The sequence below is a fragment of the Lathyrus oleraceus genome, chromosome 6 (genome assembly GCF_024323335.1).
Source record: "Lathyrus oleraceus cultivar Zhongwan6 chromosome 6, CAAS_Psat_ZW6_1.0, whole genome shotgun sequence".
Taxonomy (NCBI): Eukaryota; Viridiplantae; Streptophyta; class Magnoliopsida; order Fabales; family Fabaceae; genus Lathyrus; species Lathyrus oleraceus.
The window spans coordinates 3,781,565-3,806,251 of record NC_066584.1 but is presented as its reverse complement, the minus strand read 5'-3'; the positions used below and the strand labels follow the sequence as shown (position 1 = coordinate 3,806,251).

The window sequence follows — 24,687 nt, the reverse complement described above, 5'->3', positions numbered from 1 at the left end:
TGATTCTAATGAATGTTTAGGCCTAGATTTTTGTAATTGTGACAATTGCAACAAAATAATTAATGTTTTAACAAATAATCAAGCTAATACTTTTATAGGAATATTAGACAAAATGGAAAATTCATAAAGTAAGAATGCTTTCCTGAGACAAATTAAAAATATTGTAGATGAAAATGATATTTCCAAAAAGAATATTCACAAAGTAGAATTTAAAAATGTTATGGATTTATTTAAGAAACCGGTTGAAAAAACGGTTTCTATTAAAGACTTACAAGAAGAAATTAGTAATTTAAAAAAATGAAATTAGAATTCTAAAAACCAGGGATGATGAGATAGAAATTAACTTTTAGAGTTTCAAGGAAACATGATTATTCAGAATCAATCTAATAAAAACTTAGCCTCATCTAACTTAACCAAAAAAAATGAGAAAACTATTATTCTGAATAATGAAGATGAGTATATTAACAAAATAGAAAAATTAATATCGCATAAATGGTATAGTAAAATAAATCTCATTTTTAGAGATAAAACTTATGAATTAATTGCTTTGATTGATTCATGAGCAAATTTAAATTGCATCCAAGAAGGGTTGATCCCAACCCAATATTATGAAAAAAACCAAAGAATCTTTAAGAGGAGCCAATGGTAATAGATTACAAATTTCTTACAAATTATCAAGTGCTAAAAATTTGTAAAGATCAGATTTGTTATAAAACCTCTTTTCTTTTAGTAAGAAATATTCACGAATCCATTATTCTAGGAACCCCTTTTCTAGTTTTACTTTACCCTTTCACAATTAATAATGCAGCTATAACCACTATTGCTTTAGGGCGTGAATTAAATTTGAATTCTTAGAACCACCTAAGATTAGGGATCTTAACTCTGTCCAGAGTAAGGTTATATCATTTATTAATCAAATTAATAATAAAAGAAAACAAATTAATTTCATTAATAAAGAAATACATTATAAAAAGATAGAAGATCAACTGCAATCTCCAAGTATTCAAGAAAAAATTAAAGGTATACAAAATAAATTCATTAAAGATCTTTGCTAAAAACAACCTAATGCTTTCTGGAAAAGAAAAGTGCATACTATCTCATTACCCTATGAACCTGACTTTAAGGAAGCAAATATCCGCACTAAAGTCAGACCAATACAAATGAATAAACAAAATTTAGACTATTGTAAAAAAGAAATAAAAGATTTCTTAGACAAGGGATTGATTAGGCCCAGTAAATCTCCTTGGAGTTGCTCCGCTTTCTATGTTACCAATGCTTCTGAGCTAGAAAGAGGAAGTCCTCGGTTAGTAATAAATTACAAACCCTTAAATAAAGCATTACAATGGATTAGGTATCTCATACCTAATAAAAAGGATTTGATAAAAGATTACATAATAAAAGTATATTTTCAAAGTTTGATCTAAAATCTGAATATTATCAAATACAATTAAAGGAAGAAGACAAATATAAAACCGCTTTTGTGGTGCCCTTTGGTCACTATGAATGGAATGTCATGCCTTTAGGATTAAAAAGTGCTCCTTTCGAGTTCCAAAATATTATGAATACTATATTTAACGATTACCCACACTTTACCATAGTCTATTTAGATGACATATTATTATTTTCAGATTCTATAAATCAGCATATACAACATATGAACCTATTTTATGAGATAATTAAAGAGAATGGGTTAGTCTTGTCTGAAAAGAAACTTAGAATATTTTAATCTAAAGTAAGATTTTTGGATTTTGATATTTCCCAAGGTATGTATACCCCTATTAGTAGATTTTTAGAATTTATTAATAAATTTTCAGATGAACTAAAGGATAAAACCCAGTTGCAAAGATTCTTAGGTTGTATAAATTATGTGGCTGACTTCATACCCAACTTAAGAACCATTTGTATACCATTATTCAAGAGACTTAGGAAGAATCCTCCTCCTTGGGATGATTCAATGACCCAAAGTGTTTTGTAATTAAATAAAATAGTTAAAAAATTACCATGTTTAGGGATATTTGATCATAGTGCCAACCTTATTGTTGAAAACGATGCCTCAGACATAGGCTTTGGGGGAGTTCTAAAACAAATACTTTCGGGCATGGAAAAGGAACAAGTGGTCAGATATTATTCTGGAACTTGGAACCCAACTCAATTAAACTATAGTACTATTAAAAAATAAATTTTATCTATTGTTTTGTGTATTACAAAATTTCAAGATGACTTGTTTTCAAAAATATTTTTATTAAAAACAGATTGCAAAGCTGCACAAAGTGTTTTACAAAAGGATGTTAAAAATTTAGTTTCAAAACATAAATTTGCTAGGTGGCAAGCATTACTTTCTTGTTTTGATTTTGAAATCGAGCATATTCAAGGAATTAAAAATTCATTACCAGATTTTCTAACCATAGAATTTTTACAGGGAAAACATGAGTAAAAAATCAATTGACCCCAAAGATGATTATGGTCCTCCCATTAAAGATAAAAAAGATAAGAAAATAATTTTAGGTTCTCCATCTTTTATTTCCAAAGTTACCTCTCCTATTACTGCAACTCCCCTGACAACTATTAAGCCCACATTATTAACTCCATTAGCTTTTACATCTCAAATTACCAGTCCATTGTCTATCCAGAAAAATCACCCGTCTAAACTAGCCTACTATACACCTCCTTCTTCTTTACCAAAATCGACCTTTATTACCAAAGATTTGTCTATACCAATATTACCTTTAGAAACCCTTTAGTGTCCTCCAAACTCCTCTTTATTACAAAATATTTCAAGAATTTTCCCCCCAGGATTTTACTTCATTCCTAAAGACCAAACCAATACCAGAAAATTCTACGAATTTATCCTGGTAGATTCTGAGTCTATTACTCTTACCCACCAAACAGATCCGAGTGATAAATCTAAGATAAAGGTCTTTAAATTCAAAGTTAATAAGGTATTATCTCCTTCTGATTGGAATCAACCTCCATCAGAATTAAAATCTTTTCCCAAAGCCTTTACTCCACAATACTATTCGTACTTTGATTACATGGATGCTTTGTTCAACTTTTTGTCGGTCGAACCTTTCAACCACACTTGGTTTATATGGTTCAACAAGGATATTTCACTTATCTTTCCTAATTGATTTATCTAGTGGTTCATAATTGTTGGGCCAATTTTAGAAATATTTCCTTATTATGCCTCAAAAGCCTTTAACAATTTTACAGCAAAAACTACTTGTCCGGATTACAAGTCTTTATTATGTTTTTGTGCGGTTTTTGGAATTACATGGATTTCATCTTGGACCTTTTCAACTGATCCATTACGGGAAGGGTCCTCATCTACTCAATTGGTCAAGAAATTTTCTGTTAAATGGTGGTCAAAGTTTAATCCAGATTTGCTTTCTCCATCAAGATTAGATTCTTGGTTCAAGTCTCATTCGGGTCTTTGCAAAGAAAAAATCATTTCTCCAGAAAATACATCTCTTATTAGATAAATCAAAATTGCTTGCCTCTTTATCTGCTACTTCCAGCCATAAATAATTCTTGAACAGAATTAAATAAGCTATGATTGCTTTATTTGAAAGTGATAGTGCTTCTAGCACTTCTGAAAATAATAATGAAAATGATTGTTATGGAATCATAGATCTCTAAATTATGTTGAAGATAAGTTCAATTATGATGAAGATAAGATTTTGAAGATTCCTCTTGTCAGAATTATTTTGAAGATAAAACCAATTATGGTAAAGATAAGAAGTTAAAGACAACAATATCCCCCTTTGTTGGCCTCAATTACCTTCCACTCAGAATTACTTTTGAATTATTGACTCTACTTTATTAAAGTTTTTGTTTTATTTCAATTATTCAGACCATGTGGGTCATTACTTTATTAGAGTTTTTTGTTTTATTTCAATTATTCAGTGGGTCATTACTTTGTATAAAGTTTATGCTTAGTTTAATTTAGTTTGAAGTCCGTGTGGATCCTTTCCTATAAAAGGATCATTTGTGTGTTGTGAAAGGCATTCGAGTTTTCAGTCTTAAAACTTGGAAATCTTGATTGTCATCCTTTGTAAGTATTTTCATAAATAAAAGCAAGTCTTTTAATATTTTCAACATGTCTTCCATGTCTTCCGCATATTATTTTACTCTTACAATTTATTTTATCAATAATTTCTTTATCTTTACTAGTATTTTCACCATTATGTTTATGTTTATCATTACTACTATTATTATTAGTATTCTAGAGGCCCCTACCGCTCTGGTGTATATATATATATATATATATATATATATATATATATATATATATATATATATATATATATATATATATATATATATATATATATATATATAACATTATATTTTAATATCCGGATATATATATAACATTATATTTTAATATCCGGGTGAATACTTCAACATCTTCACAATATCTATGACCAATCTTGAAATCATCACTTTCAACTCGAGCAAAACTTTTGTTTCGAAACAAAAAAATGTAGTCCACATAACCCTTACAACTGCATTTGTTTTAAGCTCATAGGTGTCGAACACAATCTTGCATTCGTTGTTAATTGACGGTGAATGATACTCAAACTTCACAAATTTTCTATTATCTTTATAAGGTAGGAGATTATGCATTTCGTATTTCAGTTCTGCAAAAGATGTGTATTCATTGAGCTTAAACTTTCACTTGGGTGTCGCACCGGAGAATGATAGATTTGCGATATATCAAATGATATTTATTTGTGACATTTAAGACATTTTATGTTTGTGTGAAATAAAAAACAAAAGCCCCTTAATTTATATAAGTTGTAGACAAATATGACCCTACAAAATTCTATCATGTATCATTGTTGGTTTCGGAGATATATTTCTGGTACCACACCCTATTATCGTATTCCAAATATACATCTACGAAATCTATCTTGAACCCGGCAGAAAGCAGAACCTAATTGATGATTTTTTTGGAAAATGAACAAATAATTTGGCAAAGATAAAAAAAATGTATTAAAATATTTAGAATTTGTATATATTACACTTCATTAATATTAAGACACAATTACATACACTTAATTGACGATGAAAAACTAAAACGAATCGAACGATTTGTCGTCGGCTAAATCTATAAGTAAGTGTGATATCCCTTTTGTCTTTTGTGCATTTGATTATCTTTTAATGTTGCTCAATTTCTCGAACTATCGCATCCTTTCCATAAATTGGTTCGGTCAAGTCTCAACTTTTGTTGTTGAATGAGTTGTCCACTCCGGTGATGTAAGTGGTATAAGGCATCCTGGTCTCAAATAAACTTAAACAAAGTGTCGTAATTTTGAAAGCCACATAATACACATATACAATCATTTAAATTTTGAGGTGGGACAGTGCGCAGTTGGAAAAAGGTTTTCAAAAAAACGTATTATGTAAGATCAATACACAATATATTATACGCACATGATATGAGGTGACTCATTTCAGGGAATCACATTCATTTTTCCTCCGGTGTCAGTCCACCGATGCAAGTAACAAGAGACTCGTAAATTGCATCAAAGTTTTCTTTCTTTCGAAATCGTAATAGAATTAGTTGTTTCCATTTCTTTTGCTTCATCATTAGGTGTTGACTCATCATTTTGTGGGTCCTTTATACTCACATTCCTTACATCTTCAGCCTAGTTTTAAAATATCAATTTCATATGATTATTAAGAAGGTAACATCATATGCCATCCAACGAGTGGGCATAAATAATTTTTCCAGTTTATATTGAACAACAAAATTACAGTCAAGTTGTATTATAATTATTAATTAAATAAGATTTAACATAATCATGGTATCTCATGAATCCAATCACCTAGTGAGTGAACAATTTTGATATGACGCTTATGGTTTGAAGGGTGATGTGATAGGGGAATAACAAAAATATTCAACAGTTTTTGTTTCCAAACAGTAAAATATGCCATAATGCAATAGAAAAAGAAACGAGATTAAAAACGAAGGAGGTGTGTTTTTCCATCAAGGTTAAATCAAAATTTGTCTCGTTAATTTACCCCATATGGGACCATGTCCATGGACTATGTTATCTATCTAAATCCACAAGATATATAGCTGCACTCATTAACAAATCTTCATTTTTTTCTTCATTTGAAAGAGCTCCACCGGAAAGTTCCACTTATACACGAAAAAGTTATCGTACGACCGAATGGAAAAAACACATATTATTGGAATCTTGCTCCTTGGTAATGAATTATCAAAGCTAAACATATCAAATTTAAGTATGCAATTAACCAATTAAAACAAGTAAACTTACTGGAGGACATGGGCATTAAATCTTAGAACTCTACTAACTATAGGTTCAAACCAGGATTGATGAATATGATTCTTCCATTGATAAGCATTTCAGGTGGTCCAAAGGATGTAAAGATATTAGGTACGAGTATTAGTTGAGGCATTATTATACCAATTTGAGGCCAAGTGAGTATGTGGATATCGTACAAATATCATTAAATATGCAATTCATTGTACTACATTATATATAAAAAAATGTTTTATAACTTATTGAGGTAGCATGTTCTTGGTAGTTAAACAAGTATATAGAAATGTAGTTTGTATAGTTATATATATGTACAGTTGCCTATTATATAGACATAGCAGGGGACATTGCTCAATTGTAATGAGTTGTCTAACGGATACAATAATAATGATAATATCATAACTCTATATTTAGAAATGAAAGTTGTCAATCACATTAAACGGGGATTTTATTTACTTTAAAACTCCGCTGAAGTTTGAGTGTGATGTCAATGACAATCAATTTACTGAGATATGTATGTAGCGTGGGTAATTACAGTGATTTCGTGAATATATCAACTATCAGATTCCCACTTTGTACATACATTATCTTGATTTCTCCTCTTTTGTTTCTCTCACGAACAATGTAACAATCTAATTCAACATGCTTTGTCCTCTCGTGATATACAGAATATGCATAAGTGTTTGAAGCTACTTGATTGTTCTAAAATAATATTGTTGCCTCAAGCTTTGGAACATGTAAATATTTTAACAAGTATCTCAATAAAGAAAGCTCAAAAGTGGTTGCGGTCATCAGACATCTTCAGTCTCTAAACTCAACACTACTAGTGCACCAACACTATCATAATCATCCTTATTTAAGGTAATCAAAACTTGAACAAATCACCATTGTCCTTTCCATCGGAAAAATACCTTTTGAAATGACCAACTTTCTGAAAATTATTCCATTTTATCGTTGACTTGTAAAACCTCTTTGGTTCGTACACCCATAACACCCACTTCCTCTTGTTGAGACACTTAAACCTTCACCAATATCATCAATCTTCAAATTTTCGGTTTTGAAATCTTTTAGATTTCATCGCCGTCTGGACTTCATCCAAAGTAATAATACATTCTTTACCATAAAGAATGACATCCTTAAAGTGTTCAAAGGATTTAGGTAATGAGCTAAACAATAGTAGAACTTTGTCTTCATCTTCAATCTTCGTTTTAATATTCTTAAGATCATCAATAATCTTGTGAATTTATGTTAATTGATCTGATATGGATTTGTTCTCCAACATTCATAATGAAATATAGTTGTTATTTTAGACATAACTTGTGAGCCAAAGACTTTATCATATACAATGATTTAATATTTGCCCACACTGTAACCATAGTTTACTCCCTGACGACTTCTCTTAGAAATTTATCCCCTAGGCACAGGATAATGACACTCCTAGCCTGATACACCATCTCGGTCTTCTCTGCCTTACTTAGGCGTGCATGCATCGACTCATCACCCTTCAAAGTATCAATACACTTCAATCGAATTAAAATTTCTTGCATTTTTAATTTCCACAATCCAAAATCGTTGTTTCCAAAAAAATTATTGATATTCCATTTACCTATGGTGTTCACTTGTAAACAATACCCTTTTTCCCCACGGTGGGCGCCACTTGTTGTAAAATTTATAGAATAATTAAAACTCTTTCAGAAGAAATTATTCAGAGTTCAATCACACCAAAAAAATTGATGTATGGGACAAATACCAATGACAACCAAACAAATGACCATCGAGAATAATAATTTTTAATGCAATAAGAAAGTGAAGTAAGTTGGCAGAAGAAGATAAAATAAGGCGAGAAACACAAAATGCTTGTTTACTCAGTTCGATCAATTGATTTATGTTCGGGGGAGAGAGCAACTCTTCGATTCAATATACTCCAAAAGTTGTTACAAAAGTTTACAAATGAGTTACAAGAAAATAACCTTTCGGGCTTCCAAAAAGAAATCGTATTTTCTAACTAAGTGTTTCCCAACCTCTCCATAACTCTCAATATAATAGTCATATACAAGTTCAAGGTGTTTAGAAGTATTGTCTGACCCATTCTAGATAACTTAAAAGGTTTCCTTAAACCCTAAACCCTTATTTATGCCTTCAACTCTAAAGTTATTAAGATTGTCACACTTTACAATAACAAAAGAGATTATAATTGCTAAAATCTGACATATCCATAACAAAGCCAAAAATACAATCCACTAATTATTAAAATAAAATATTATAAATATCTTATGATATATTTTTGTATTAATTTAGACTATTTATAAATTAATATAAAAAATATGTATAATATTCTTACATTAAATAAACCGATTCAAAAATCGAACTGACCAAACTCGATATTCGCGGGCTGCCCGAACCAAACATTCTTACTGTTTTTTGGCTTCCTGATTTTTGACAATCTTGATACATGTTTTCTTTATCTTTGTAACTCAAAGAGTTTACGACATACTTCAACAATATCAAATATCAACATTGTGTCCAACCTTGCAACAATAAGTGCATGACCTATAATGACCTTTTCTTCTACCAATAGAGCTACGGGAGTTACCAAATCCATTGGAATTACCACAATTTACTCCTTTATGGAGCTTTTTGTCCATCAATTATATTAACAAGAACAAATGATTATTCTACATTTTCTAATTACTTTGACATTCATGCTAAATTAAACTAGAAAATAACTTACTGATATTAGACAAAGACTTCATTAAGAGTATTTGAGATCTTATATCATAATTATATTTATTAAATTTCACGAGAAAGCATTTCTATTTCAAATTACCTCATTCAGAGAGAGAGAGTATAAAACTCAAAAGCTTTAATATCATATCTTAAAAAATAAAATGAAGAAGAAATGAGAGAGAAAATCATATGTGTGAATGATTACACTACTGATTTTTTTTATTGAATGAGTTGTTACAAAAGGGAAAAAACTATTTATACATTGGTAAAGTTCTAACCATCAATGGGAGATTGATGAATCATCATAACTAACTCATAATAAAGTGGCTCAGTCTTCTGATTAAAATTAATCTTACGTTGGTTTTGGTGATATATCGTTGTGAATATTCCATCCATTCTTTTTTAAGTGTCACTTTCTTGATAAATTTTTATTTTTTATAAGTGTCAATTGCAAAGTTCAAGGTAGTATTAAATGTACCTTTGTCAAAATTATCCCTATATAATTATTATATATAGAGAAAAAGTAAAACTAATGTAATATATAATTAAGGGTATTAGAGGTAAAAGGTGAATTATTATTTAAAAAGTAACACTAATAATTAGTTTTTTTGATATGTGTAAAAAATAAAAAAATAACACTTGAAAAGGAACAAAATACTAATTTTCTCAACTACACAAACTTTATGTATTTGCATGAATTATTCTATTAAATTTCTTTATGTGTGTCTCCGTAAGTTCAACAATTATGATACCACACTTTCAAAATATATATTTTTAATTCATATTAAAATTATTAAATCTAATCATTAGACAAATATTTTATTAGATATAAGATTGCATTATTTATGAGTTTTATTTTCTTTTGAAATAATTCTTTTATGGGACAAAAGCAATGGAAAATATGATGTTTTTGCGAGATTTGATACATAGACCGAAAACAAATGTTGATAATGGTTGGCGTTGGATTTTTAGAGAGACATGGAGACAATCAACATCGCTTATTGATTTTATTTTATATTTATTCTATATCAAACTAAAAAAAATTAAAATTCTACAACAAATAAATATTTATATCATATGAATAAGACGATCACGGTGATTCGAGACATGACAAATGAAAAAGACGAGACAAAGATTTTATATAAAAAGCTAGTTGAAAAGTCACAAAAGACATATATTAAAAGAGTAAAAGATATCATATAATTATTAAATATCAACCGTATAAACTATCCAGGAACCACCTCATTACATCAAAATTCTCTCAAATTAGTTGATATTTATGAATTTATCTTAAATTCAACTTAAAAATTATCGGTCAAACATACATCTATGGAAAAAAAGTAACCTGATAATAAAAGTCAAGTTTTTTTATTTTCATCAAATAATCAATATATTTAATTTATATAGTTCAAATATATTATTTATTTAATAAATTTATTAAAAATTTAATTATAGAATAGAGTTATAAAAGAGAATAGAGGTATCTTAAGTTATAAATTAAAAAAAAAAATGCTCACATTTGTTAAATTTTCGTTACTCTTAAATAACTTTTCTAGTTCCTTTTTAGCTTCAAATACTCGTATACTTAAGTTTTATCTAGATTTTGTGCAAGAACCGGTCCAAGATGCTTTGACCCATATTTCACCGATTTTTCAAACTCCCAACCGAGTTATATCGGTTCTCACGGTTCATACAGATAATATCCATTAGCCAACTCGAACCGGCCTATCGAAACCACCTATAAAATAGCACCGCTGTAATTATTCCGACTTCTTTAGACTCAGAGACCAAGACAGCTTGAGTATTTGTCTCTGCTAGGGTTTCATTTCTGCACATTTTCCTCTTTCTTTCCGCGAATTACAACTCAAAAATTCCAACTGGAACTACACAATTAAAGTGAGAACAGAAACTTATTTGAACTTTGAATTTGAACTTTACAGTAAATTAATCAGAAAAGATGGTGATGGATTTGGAGGATGAAAATGAATACGATCAGCAAATGGACGAAGAAGATGACGAAGAAGAAATTACACAGGAAGATGCTTGGGCTGTTATTTCAGCTTACTTCGAAGAGAAAGGTTTAGTTCGGCAGCAACTTGATTCATTCGATGAGTTCATCCAAAACACTATGCAGGAAATCGTAGATGAATCTGCTGATATTGAGATTCGACCTGAGTCTCAGCATAATCCAGGTCACCAATCCGATGCCGCAGAGGTAACTAGCTTCTTTTTGTTGTTGTTATTATTGTTGGTTTGCACATGGTGTGCACAGCACTGAAAAATAATCACTTTACAATATTTCATCAGTGTGTTACAGATTTTCAATAGTGAGATTGTGATAAAAAAAATCTAATTGACTAGCTTCTCCAGCAAAAATATATAATGACTGATTTTATTTTTAAGAAAGTTTTTTTAATGCTTCTGATACAAAAAATAAATTATATGTAAAAATAATGTCTGAATTGTTGAATATCAAAATCAGTTTTCTTTTATTATTTGTAACAATGTTGATGTTAATTTGATTTTGGATTTGTTTGCAGTTAGTTTACAAGATAAGTTTTGGTCAGATTTACTTGAGTAAACCTATGATGACAGAATCTGATGGAGAAACTGCCACATTGTTTCCTAAGGCGGCTAGATTAAGGAATCTTACTTATTCGGCTCCTTTGTATGTTGATGTTTCCAAGAGGGTCATTAAAAAAGGACATGATGGTGAAGAGGTCACTGAGACTCAGGATTTCACTAAAGTTTTCATTGGCAAGGTGCTCCTTACTCATCTCAATTATAGTATTCTACATGTTAAAACGGGGTGTTTGGAAGAGTTAATAGTTATAGTAATTAAGTATTTAATGTTTGGGTTTATTTATTAAACTAAATTACGAAGTAATTTTCAGAACTATATATGTAGCGAAAAATGGACTCGCAAAAGTATCGATTCACGAATGCACGTGTTAGAATTTCAGAACAATTGAGAACAATGTCCGTCGCTGTTGACGGAAAACACGGGTCAGGTGGCCAATAAAATTATTTCCCTAGCTCCGTGATTTGGGGCATTTTGCTATATCAAGCAATTTCATTTAATGATTATACACGGATATCTAGTTATCAATTATAATTATATTGTACTTTTTTTTTGGTAGTTTTGTCAATTTATAAATAAGATTTTAAGTTAGAATTTCAAAACGATTGAGAAAAATGTCGGTTGGCATTGACGGAAATCACGGGTCAGGTTGCCAATGAAATTATTTCTCCAAGCTCCATGATGTGATGCATTTCACTATATCAAGCAATTTCATTTAATGATTATACACAGATATATAGTCAATTATAATCATATTGTACTTATTTTGCCGTTTTGTCGATGTGTAAATAAGATTTTGAGTTATTTTTAGATGTATGGGATGGTATAAGATTTTGTCGTTTTACCGTAACTAATGATTTTGTTGTTGTTAGGTTCCTATAATGCTCCGGTCTAGTTATTGCACATTGTATCAGAATTCGGAGAAGGATTTGACTGAGCTTGGAGAGTGTCCGTATGATCAAGGGGGATATTTCATTATTAATGGCAGTGAGAAGGTTCTCATTGCTCAGGAGAAGATGAGCACCAATCATGTCTACGTCTTCAAGAAGAGGCAACCTAATAAGTATGCTTATGTGGGTGAAGTTCGGTCCATGGCAGAATCACAGAACAGACCACCTAGCACTATGTTTGTGCGCATGCTCTCTCGAGCTAGTTCCAAAGGGGTAAGTGAAAACCGTTGTATATTTGTTAATTTGTTTATTTTATGCTATGTTGTGAGTCACGTTCTGCAAATGTATTTTGTTCCAATGCCTAAGTGTTTATGCATTTTTATTCCTATCAGGGTTCTTCAGGGCAATATATACGTGCCACTCTTCCATACATTCGAACTGAAATTCCTATCATTATTGTGTTTCGGGCATTGGGATTTGTCGCTGATAAGGATATACTCGAACATATATGCTATGACTTTGCGGATACTCAAATGATGGAATTGCTCCGTCCTTCCCTGGAAGAAGCCTTTGTAATACAAAATCAACAGGTGGGTTTTGCAGCTGTTAAATATTAATTGCTTCCAGTCAAAATGGTGATTGGTTGTCTAAGATTTTATATTAGTTTCGAGTGAGTTTGTACAACCCAATTTTGTGTTCAGAAGGATGGAATAGCCTATTTTTCCTGTACTGCATATTTTTTATAATAAAATTTAGGCTCAGTTTGGATTAGTTTATAGTTACGAGGAGAGTATTTCAATATAAGGAATACATTTAATTTCTTATCCATATAACAGATCTTATAAGCTTATAGGCGTTTTGTATAGAAATTAAATGAGAGGGCTTTTGAAAAAAAATTGAGGTACGAAACTCAATTTAACAATATTAGAGAAGCTATCTGTTTGCATACTCATAGTTATCGCACCATTATTTGAACCTTATTGTTTCTACAAGTACTTTGCAAAAGTTTATCAAGACTAGCTCTTAATTAAGTCTCTAGTTAAATGTTCTAATTTTAATTCTTTATTTGTTTTCCATTGCAATATTTCCTTATCTTACTACATGGCCTTTCCACATCGTGTCATATGTTTTTTCCCGTTGCATTTTTTTCTCCCTATAAGTTTAGATGATTAAAAACTATTCTATTAAGGTAAATATAACATTGTTTGATAAATAATTTTCTTAATATTTCATGTGTTTTGTATGGGGAGATTTTTTTTCACTTAAATATTAATTTCACTCCAGGTTGCACTTGACTACATTGGAAAAAGAGGGGCAACAGTAGGTGTAACCAAGGAAAAGAGAATTAAGTGAGTTGAGTTGTATTTCTGTAAGAATAAAATGATTTATTTGCTCCCATCATGAAGTAATTGTTATCCAAATCTTTAGGTATGCTAAGGACATCCTTCAAAAGGAGATGCTTCCCCATGTTGGTGTTGGAGAGTATTGCGAGACAAAAAAAGCGTACTATTTTGGGTAAGTTCGTAACATGTTGTATCTTGTTACTTTAATTTTTTAGTATTTATTAAGCTTATTACTTTAGTTTTTAGTATTTATTATGCTCATCATTGCTCATCAGATATATCATTCATCGGCTACTTCTGTGTGCACTTGGGCGGAGGGCCGAAGATGACAGGGATCATTACGGAAACAAGAGGCTGGACCTTGCAGGTCCTTTACTTGGTGGACTCTTTAGAATGGTTTGTTTCTCCAGTAATTGATATTATTTTATTTAATTAGGCTTGTTATTTGTTTTTTTAATTACCTGTTGCTATAATTTGTGTTGCAGCTGTTCAGAAAGTTAACTAGAGATGTCAGGGGTTATGTACAGAAGGTTTGTTCTACTTCTAAAGTACATGTTTTCTACTATTTATTTTTCACTGCCTATACCCTTCTACCTCATGAATGGTGCAGTGTGTTGATAATGGGAAGGAAGTTAACCTGCAATTTGCTATCAAAGCAAAAACCATCACAAGTGGACTTAAATACTCACTTGCTACTGGTAATTGGGGGCAAGCAAATGCTGCAGGTACTAGAGCTGGAGTGTCGCAGGTATAATTATGTGCTATTTTGATGCTTCAACAGTCGTGCACATTCTCTTCTAAAAAGGAAATGAAACATTAACAACTTAACTTTTTGTCTTTATGTTTCAGGTGCTAAATCGTTTAACTTATGCGTCCACTTTATCACACTTGCGAAGATTGAACTCTCCCATAGGACGTGAAGGTATTTGCTTCCCTTCTGCTGTTCAAGCCTGACCGAGCCTTCAATCGTTTCTTCCCTCTTGTGCATTGTTTGCATAAATTTATAAATAAATAGATACAATCAATGGAATCCAATAATAAGTCCTCAATGATTTCTTTAGGAATTTAGATTCAAAGATCCAACACTAGTTTTTTTAATGAATAAATAACATTTGTAGAAGTTGTATTTTTATTGTTTCTCTTCTATTATTTCAGGCAAGTTGGCCAAACCAAGACAGCTGCATAATTCACAATGGGGAATGATGTGTCCGGCAGAAACACCTGAAGGACAAGTTAGTATTTTTCTTTGCAAGCTTCTTATATTACTTCTTGTTTTATGAGGAACTCATCTTTCTCGGTGGTATTTATGGGTGTGATTGGGCTATTATTTAGGCCTGTGGACTGGTGAAGAACCTGGCCTTGATGGTTTACATAACAGTTGGTTCAGCAGCATATCCTATTCTGGAGTTTTTAGAGGAATGGGGTACAGAAAATTTTGAGGTACTTGTGACTTCCTGCATAACATTAATTTGTTTCTTTCTCTATACTGTTTGTGTGTAAATTTGCTTATTTTTCTCAATGTAGGAAATTTCTCCTGCTGTGATTCCCCAAGCTACAAAAATTTTCGTAAATGGTTGCTGGATGGGTATTCATCGTGACCCTGATATGCTGGTTAGAACATTGAGAAAGCTGAGACGTCGGGTAACTATTCATTTTACTTGTCTGATTTTGTTTTGATTCTTTTGACAGCCTAAAATATTGTACTTGTTTGAAACTGTTGACAAATAGCAGCCCTCTTAAAATAGTGAGAACATCAACTTTTGGAAGATGATATTGCAATTTTTGTTTGTATCTCTATGTAATCAGTACACAAATACTATTGTGTGCCTCAAGGGCATTGCTTAAGGAATTAAAATAGAATGTAATATTTGGAAAATACTGTGACATGAACTGCATTAAATGATGTATTTTTCAATAAGTGTTTATATTTCTTGATTCATGTTTTCTGTTTCATGACCTCTTAATGAGGGCCTTTTAGCTAGGCCTTATTAGCTTAATCTTTTGGCTGAGATATTAGGAGGATGAACCATTCTTACAAGATAAAGGGCAAAATAAGATTTTTTAGCCAAAAAAGGCAGAAGAATCATCTTCCATTTATTTTTTTCTGCTTCAAAAAACTAAATCCCAAAACAAAGTCAGATGTGATTGCTTGTTTAAGTTTCCGCTCATTTTTATAGGAGTATTTATCATATTACATTTTAAAGAGGAGACCATCATTGTTTATAATTGTTTATTTGTTATATGTTTTAGTTGTAGTTTAGTGCTGATGGCTTTCATGTCGTGCAGGTTGATGTTAATACTGAAGTTGGGGTTGTTAGGGATATCCGTCTTAAAGAATTGCGCATATATACAGATTATGGTCGCTGCAGTCGGCCTTTATTCATTGTGGATAAACAAAGGCTTCTTATAAAAAAGAAGGACATTCATTCTTTGCAACAAAGGGTAAGTTGCAAGTAGTTACTGTAGTGCATCTGAAGAGTCATTGTTGTTTTAGTAATTGCTTAACCTCTTTTTCTATTTCTTCAGGAATCTCCCGAAGATGGTGGATGGCATGATCTTGTGTCCAAGGGATTTATAGAATATATTGACACAGAAGAGGAAGAGACAACTATGATTTCCATGACCATTAATGTCAGTTTTATAATTCTAAATTTGTGGAAGTATATACCTTCCAATAATACATAAATGCTAATCATGAATATGTAAATCAATACGAATATATGTAACAGGATCTTGTTCAAGCAAGGCTCAATCCAGAAGAAGCATATTCTGATACTTACACTCACTGTGAAATCCATCCATCACTGATTTTGGGTGTATGTGCTTCCATCATACCATTTCCCGATCACAACCAGGTAAATATGGTATTTTGCTGTGTGCTCATTTTGATTAATACACACTATTAATATCTTATCTTTGGTGGTGCAATCAGTCCCCTCGTAACACGTATCAGTCTGCAATGGGAAAACAAGCAATGGGAATTTATGTTACCAACTACCAGTTTCGAATGGTATTGTTCACTTGTTTATATGATTAAAAGTATCTAGTGGGCTATACTTGATGCTGGATTCCACTTGATGCTTTTGCTTCATTGCTTAGGATACCTTGGCCTATGTATTGTACTATCCTCAAAAGCCATTGGTCACTACGAGAGCCATGGAGCATCTTCATTTTCGTCAACTACCTGCTGGAATTGTAAGTTTTGACCTCCTTTATTTAAATCATTGTCATTCTGTTGATAATTATGTGTTCTAATATATTCTCCTTTCTTGCCTTAGAATGCCATTGTGGCCATTTCATGTTATTCTGGTTATAATCAAGAAGATTCTGTCATCATGAACCAATCATCAATAGACCGTGGCTTCTTTCGGTCTCTGTTTTTCCGTTCATATAGGTGACTTTGCTGCCTCAATTGATAAAAAATCCACTCCTTTTTTTTTTGTTGTTCGTGATTTTTGTATGATGTGTTGTAGCATTGCTTATCTTTTATAGAGATGAAGAGAAGAAGATGGGAACCCTTGTCAAAGAAGATTTTGGTCGGCCGGATAGAGCTAACACTATGGTGAAAATTTTGGTCCTCTTTAATCTTTATAATATATGTTGATTTGCTATTTGGTAGTTTATAACCAAGTTTTGTTTTGCAGGGTATGAGGCATGGTTCTTACGATAAGTTGGACGACGATGGCCTTGCTCCACCTGTAAGCATCAATTTTGACAACATTCTGAATGTCATGTCCGACAGTGAAAATGTGTACTAAATGTAGCAATTTGTCACTATGAAACAGGGCACCAGAGTGTCTGGTGAGGATGTTATTATTGGAAAGACCACTCCTTTATCTCAGGAGGAGGCTCAAGGACAAGCTGCTCGTTACTCAAAACGTGATCACAGCATAAGTTTACGCCACAGTGAAACTGGAATCGTTGATCAAGTAAGTTTTGTCATAAATATTAACTTTCATCGTTACCCTTTGAGTTTGAGCCTATACTATGAAAACTTAATGAAAGGAGAATTTTTTAGTAACAAAATGAGAGTTACATTCCGAAAGCAAAATGACTACGTCTGAAATGAAGAACATATTAGTCTATCTAAAGCCTGAATTCCTGGAATTATTTTACTTATAGATTTATGTATTTCCTATTTTGTAGGTTCTGTTGACAACAAATGCTGATGGGTTGAGATTCGTTAAAGTAAGGGTGAGATCTGTTCGAATACCACAGATTGGTGACAAATTCAGTAGTAGGCATGGTCAGAAGGGGACAGTTGGTATGACTTATACACAAGAAGACATGCCCTGGACTGCGGAGGGCATCACCCCTGATATTATTGTCAATCCACATGCTATACCTTCTCGAATGACAATTGGTCAGCTTATTGAATGTATCATGGGGAAGGTTGCAGCCCATATGGGAAAAGAAGGAGATGCAACTCCTTTTACCGATGTTACAGTAAGTAGCAGTCTTTCATCACATTTTCATTATTTTAACACCATTTTCATTCTTTCACCATGTTCAAGACACCTTTTTAGCTAGCATTTAAATTCTGGTATTTTTTTTACTACTGTAATCCAGGTGGATAATATCAGCAAAGCTCTACACAAATGTGGGTACCAAATGCGTGGTTTTGAGACAATGTACAATGGTCATACAGGGAGGCGTCTCAGTGCAATGATTTTCCTTGGCCCTACTTATTACCAAAGGTTGAAGCATATGGTTGATGACAAGATCCATTCTCGTGGACGAGGTCCTGTGCAGATTCTTACCAGGCAACCTGCTGAGGGGCGGTCACGAGACGGTGGTCTTAGGTTTGGAGAGATGGAACGTGATTGCATGATAGCCCATGGAGCTGCTCACTTTCTAAAGGAAAGATTGTTTGATCAAAGTGATGCATATAGGGTCCATGTATGCGAACGCTGTGGGTTAATAGCTATTGCAAATCTGAAGAAGAATTCTTTCGAGTGTAGGGGTTGCAAGAACAAAACTGACATTGTTCAGGTGAAATGATCATTTATCTTGTCTTGCACTATGTAGTCCATATTACAGTTATGAGTGTTTTCTCCTTGTGCTGAATTCTTAGTTTCTGCCTTTTGTTTGTTTATGCAGGTTTACATTCCTTATGCTTGTAAGCTGCTCTTCCAAGAGCTAATGGCTATGGCCATAGCTCCAAGAATGCTTACTAAAGAGATCAAGTCTATAAAAGACCAAAAGAAAAAAGGAGCCTGATGAGCAAGTTTGAGAAAAACCACATATGTAGACTTCTTTCTCCCTTGAACTTTGGATCGCACATTGTTTCCGAAGATGTATTAATTTGACTTTCCCTGCTTTCTCAAGACTGATAAATGAAATCAGGAGCCTTTCAAGTGTTGGGAAATGAAGTCATATATTCAAGTAGTTTGAATGACATTCCATTTATAAGTCAAGGATTTTAACTTACTATACAGAAATAAATATCCGAGAAAAAGCCTGTGCCCGGCAGCCCCATCAATACCTTGTTTCACATAACACATTTGGCAATGTTAATTACATGAGAATGTATCTGTTGAAAATTTTAGCATTTAGCAGGGCTGTCAACTTTAGTCATTCTAAAGACCTGCTTGCGTTTTGTATCCTTTGAAGGTAGGTCTGGTACTTGTAAAATGGTGAATTATATTTGTAACTTTATCATATATTAAAAAATAGTATTAAGTTTTTGAGCTTCTTTGTTTTAACTAAAAACACCATTTTAATCTTTTACTGTGATGTTTTCTTATGACTCGAACAATACAAGCGCTCCCAGTAGAATTGGGATGGAAATCAATAGGCAAAATTTCACAAAATACAGAGCTGCTAAATTGAATAGTGCAAGAGCTTTATTGGAAAATAGATATTGAACCTTTATTGGAAAACAAGTTATATTAATTAAACCTTTATTGGAAAAGAGATATTGAACTAGACATGGATTCCTAATATCTTTAGGTTGTCTAGCAGGTTTGATACTAGTTTATGTAAAGGGAGTTGCTTAAGGTGTTTAGAGATGTATCTTCGGATGGATTTCAAACACATTCGTTTTTGAGTTATGTTTTAACGCAAGACAAAAGAAATTATAAATGTCTCTTTGTGTAAACACATCTCTGAGCGTTGTTTTAATCAAAAATATGTTGAACCGTTTCTTCTTCCTCACTTTTCAAAATACTCTCAATCTCTCAAGTATGAAACTCTCAACTTATATTTTTTCAAAATCATTCAACTCACTTCAAAGTTTTTTCCATCAATATCAAATCGATCAAAGAGCACACTTAACATCAAACTAAACTCATATTTAGTAAATTTATGATTTTTCTGAACTTTTTTTATTTTTATATACATTTATAGAAATTGAGTATTAGGTTATGTGATAAGTAGTTTAGACATGTTATTGAAACGAGGAATTTGTTTGCTAGATAGTTTAAATGATCAATGCAATGTTTTGGATGTTGGCATGAGCTACATTTCCGCCATTAACGTGCTTATGAGTTGCAGAACCTTACGGAGATGCATCTCTGAAATTTTCCAATATTTTGATTTTCAGAATCCGAAGATGCATCTCTGAATTTTATCAGTATGCATTTTTTAGTTTAATCTCATTGTATTTCATATGTATAATGTTTGTGTGGTTTATTTATAGACATTATGGCTGATAACCTAGATAGATTGAGACATAAAAGAGTTGTGCAACATGTATTGGTTCAGAGGGAAATAACTCGATCATCGTAGACACCTATCGCTTCTAGTCCGGTTGATGCAAGGGCATCAACTAATAGGGATCATGCATTTCCACCTTCGTCTTTTCGTATGAGACATGTCACATACTCAGACACCAGAGTCACCGCAAGAACTTGAGACACCTGAGGGGTTTGGAGGAGGTCCGTCAGACTTATCGTTGTTGCCTATATATCCGGACCATACTGTCAAACATGTTTGAGACGAAGAGGTAAAATTCAGTTGGATTCATTCTTTGAAATATCATATCATTTTTGTTATAATATTCAAAGTTTTCGACAATGATTTATTTTTCTGCAGGATTGCGATGCTTTAAAATTCATCAAACATGACCGAAAGATTACGAGTCTGCAACATCCTAATGAGCAGTGGTTTAATGATGTGATGCAACTATTTGGGCTGAGAGATTTGTGCAGGATCGATTATGTTACAATTAACCATGATATGATATTCGCGTTTGTAGAGAGATGAAACTCGAAGACGTCATCATTTCATCTTCCACATGGTGAGATGTCTATCATACTGGACGGTGTCTCATGCCTGTTGCATCTTTCGATCATGGAGAGAATATTAGACCATAGTAGGATTAACAGAGATGACACACTAGAGATGATGATAGACTATCTGTGAGCTAACCTAAAGATTGCTATGAAGGAGTTAGAAGCCTTCAGAGGGGCTCATGTTAGGTTTTGATTCTTGGAGAGGTTGTATACACAACAATTGCATGATGCAGGGCAAACTGTTGGTGCTGACGAGTAGGTTGCGCAACATGGAGCATACAATATGAGAGCATACCTATTGTATTTGGTTGCCACATCCATTTTTATGGATAAGAGTGTCACTTATGTGGGTGTGGTCTACTTGCGATACTTCGATGACTTGGAGAAGATCCACGAGTACAATTGGGGGGAGGAGGCTTGTTTAGTCTACCTGTACTCCAAGTTAGCCGAAGGTTGTATGTGGAAGATCAAACAAGTGACATGCAACATCACATTGTTGACAATAATATTTCTACATCTTATAACGTGTCATTTTGATTACACTTTTGCTACGCTAATTTCTACATCTTTTACTAATGATTCATATATACCATTTTCAAGCTTAAATCCTCCAGCGCTTCCCACGCATATCCGACTAGTCATGTGTTCCGACCTACACTGAGGATACGCCACATGCTTCTGCATTCGTCCCACTTAGAGGAAATCAGGCGACGCAACCATACAAAATGTATCTTGATCACTTGGTAGCAGAGGATGTACACTTCCATATTGTCATACCCCAAAATTTGCCCGTTAATCTTGCAAGACATTTTTCAAGGCACTCCAACTCATTTTTCAAGACATTGATCTTAAAAGAACAAAGACCCAGCACACAGGTGATCAAATCCAGCAAATGACTTAAAATAGCTTTCTCGCTAGGCGAGCAAAATCCTTCGCCTAGCGAACCCTTCGCTGCACCACTCGCCTAGCGAAGCTTGCGAATACCAGAAATTTTGGGCTTCATTCTGAGCCCACCAAGACGCAATTATTATAAATAGCAGAGCTTCATTCACAAACGGAAGGGGACAGACGGACAGAAACCCTAGCAAGGAAACACAAACACAGACAGCAAACCCTGGAGGCTAACCAAGAGAATTCAGAGCAACCCTAAAGGAAACCTTGAAGGAAACTCATCTGCACAAAGGTTATCTCCGCCCAACTCAACCCGACACCAACCCTAAGAGTGATCTGCCAATTCAACGTTGCAATTCAATTGCAAACAGGTTTGCACTACCACTACCGCTTTATGCTCCCAATTTACATGTGATATTATGATTGAATTTATAAATATATCTTAGGTTTTGCATGTAGATTTAAGTATGCATGGATGCCTTGAATGTTTAACCATGTAATTTCTGTAGTGGATGCCATAGGGTTTGGAGCTTGCTGAAATCGTACTGTTATTAAAATCAAAATCCGCAGCCGTTCGCTAGCACATCTCTAAGCGAACATGTAGTGAGTGTTCGCCAAGCCTTTGCTAGGCGAGGCAGTAGCGAACATGACAGTCGCTGATTTTTTTTTTCTGTTCTGTTCTGTGTTTATTTGACATGTCATATCATAGCTGTGTATTATTTGCCTGACATTATTACTGCTGCGATTCCTTTGTTCGGTGCAACTATTGATTGCATCCCATTTGGTATTCTGACCTGTTTGCTGAATTTTGTGAGGGCTCACATATTCCCGAAGAAGGTAGCGGGCTAGGTATTCCACTTTATTGGTGGGATACCCTTGCGGAGATTCATCCTAATTGCCTAACTAATTACGAATGTTGCCTTTAAATATATGATCTTGGCTCTCTCTTTGTTGCCTTACGGTATTACGGTCATGTCCCGCGAATGTGGGGATACACTTAGCAAAGACCCTTCGGTTAAATCATCATAGTCCCTCGAATGTTGCCTTCAAATACATGACTTTGTCCCTCGATGACCCTTCGTGGTAGCCTACGGTTAAATGATGATCGTCCCTTCGAATGTTAAGGTATCCTTACAAATGTTGCCTTCAATGACCAATCGACGACCCTACGATGTCCCTTTACATCCAAAGGATGAGACTACTTACTTCTCAATAGTAAGGACAATTTTACCCTCCTAAGGATAGGAAATACCTATAAAGACCTTGGTTAGGTATAACTCTTAAATGCTGACTCACAACTTAAAATACTTTTCACACTTCACACTTTGCAAAACATCTATTAGAAAATCACCACTTGGTATACATTCGTGCTAGAATCATTGCCAAGTTATATTTTTCTAAACAACTTTCAAAATTAAACGAGATAAATACTTTGTATACATTCGTACAAGAATCATTACAAAGTTAAACTCTCTTTTCAAAACATTAAACAGTTCTCAAACACTTTTTCGGACAAGAAAAACATAAGTGAGCTAAGCAATTAAGAGCCCATGGATAACCATGGATAGAAAGGGTGCTAACACATTCCCTTTGTATAATGTACCTCCCGAACCCAAAATCTAATCAAGGTCTTTCCTGTTCTTTTCCGCCTTTCCTTATTGGATAAAAGAAAAGTCGGTGGCGACTCTTGCTATCCGCGACATTTGCTTTCCAAAGCAAAAATACACAAAGTCAGTTCACCGTATGACACATACTTACATCACTCACCGTAAGACACATCCCTTTGATGACAAAACCTCATACTCGGGATGATTGACTTGCAATTCATGTCTGACGTATCCTCATCTAACTAAGTGCATTATACGACAGTTCGACTACATGCAGTTTATTCTCAAAGACCCTTTTGAGTCAAGTTATGATTGGGGAACATTATGGAGGGAAATGTATGGTACCTTTAGTGTATTTTTAGGTGTTTTAACTGAAAAACAAATAAAATAAATATAATAATTTAAATGAGAGAGCGGAATATTAGAGAGAGAGAGAGAGAGAGAGAGAGAGAGAGAGAGAGAGAGAGAGAGAGAGACCATGCCTTTCCGTCCCTAATGTTACCTAAGCCAAACCCCTTATGAGTATGCTTCTACCACTATGACACATAGATATGGATATCATGTTTGATGATTATCTTAATCATCTGGTATCAGATGAGGCACATAGTACCATAGCTCCCAACGATTGAAGTGTAGTACACAATTACATCCAATGATATTTTTGGGTGTCACATCCTTATATGACACCGGAAGTTCAGGGAGATCCACCTAGGGCACATCATCAGGAGATTCTAGTGGAGGAACAAGATAGGGCAAATCATGTTGTTGATGTGTTGCCTAGATGTCGCCATATTATGGATATTGGGTAGACGGGTATAGACAGAGGACTCTTTTTAGATGACTCTGAGGTGAGGGATGTTCTCGATGCTATGATGATGGAGACACTACAGTACACGAGTCATCATATGAATAGGGAGTCCGAGTCCGTCATACGCAGTAGTATATAGTATTTGCATAATATTTTCGGTTCTATGTTATTCTGACTTCATTGTGTACTCCAACTTTATTAATTTATATATATCATTTTCATATTACTCCGAAAGCGTGGTTTAATTTATACAAAATTGAAAATGATATTATAACTATAATATATCGTCAAATTCATCGAAGCATCTTTAAATCA

The 24,687-nt window shown here is 33.2% G+C and overlaps 1 protein-coding gene across 1 annotated transcript; it reads left to right on the top strand.

Moving 5' to 3' along the window:
* Nucleotides 1-10,779: 10,779 nt before the first annotated feature.
* On the top strand, nt 10,780-19,521 carry LOC127097201 (DNA-directed RNA polymerase II subunit RPB2). Its single transcript, XM_051035708.1, has 25 exons — nt 10,780-11,232; nt 11,558-11,779; nt 12,471-12,761; nt 12,881-13,078; nt 13,773-13,837; nt 13,917-14,003; nt 14,107-14,227; nt 14,317-14,361; nt 14,442-14,579; nt 14,681-14,753; nt 14,987-15,063; nt 15,164-15,271; nt 15,356-15,472; nt 16,118-16,273; nt 16,358-16,462; nt 16,561-16,686; nt 16,764-16,841; nt 16,931-17,026; nt 17,110-17,225; nt 17,324-17,393; nt 17,476-17,529; nt 17,617-17,760; nt 17,978-18,277; nt 18,401-18,823; nt 18,932-19,521. The coding sequence occupies exons 1-25, from the start codon at nt 10,975-10,977 to the stop codon at nt 19,049-19,051; spliced, it is 3,588 nt and encodes a 1,195-aa protein (XP_050891665.1). The 5' UTR covers nt 10,780-10,974; the 3' UTR covers nt 19,052-19,521.
* The last annotated feature ends 5,166 nt before the right edge of the window (nt 19,522-24,687 follow it).

Bases quoted from the DNA above. Each gene is read 5' to 3' on its own strand.
- LOC127097201 (XM_051035708.1), top strand. From the start codon at position 10,975: ATGGTGATGGATTTGGAGGATGAAAATGAATACGATCAGCAAATGGAC. The intron at 11,233-11,557 runs GTAACTAGCTTC...ATTTGTTTGCAG, and splicing joins ACCAATCCGATGCCGCAGAG to TTAGTTTACAAGATAAGTTT. The intron at 11,780-12,470 runs GTGCTCCTTACT...TGTTGTTGTTAG, and splicing joins CTAAAGTTTTCATTGGCAAG to GTTCCTATAATGCTCCGGTC.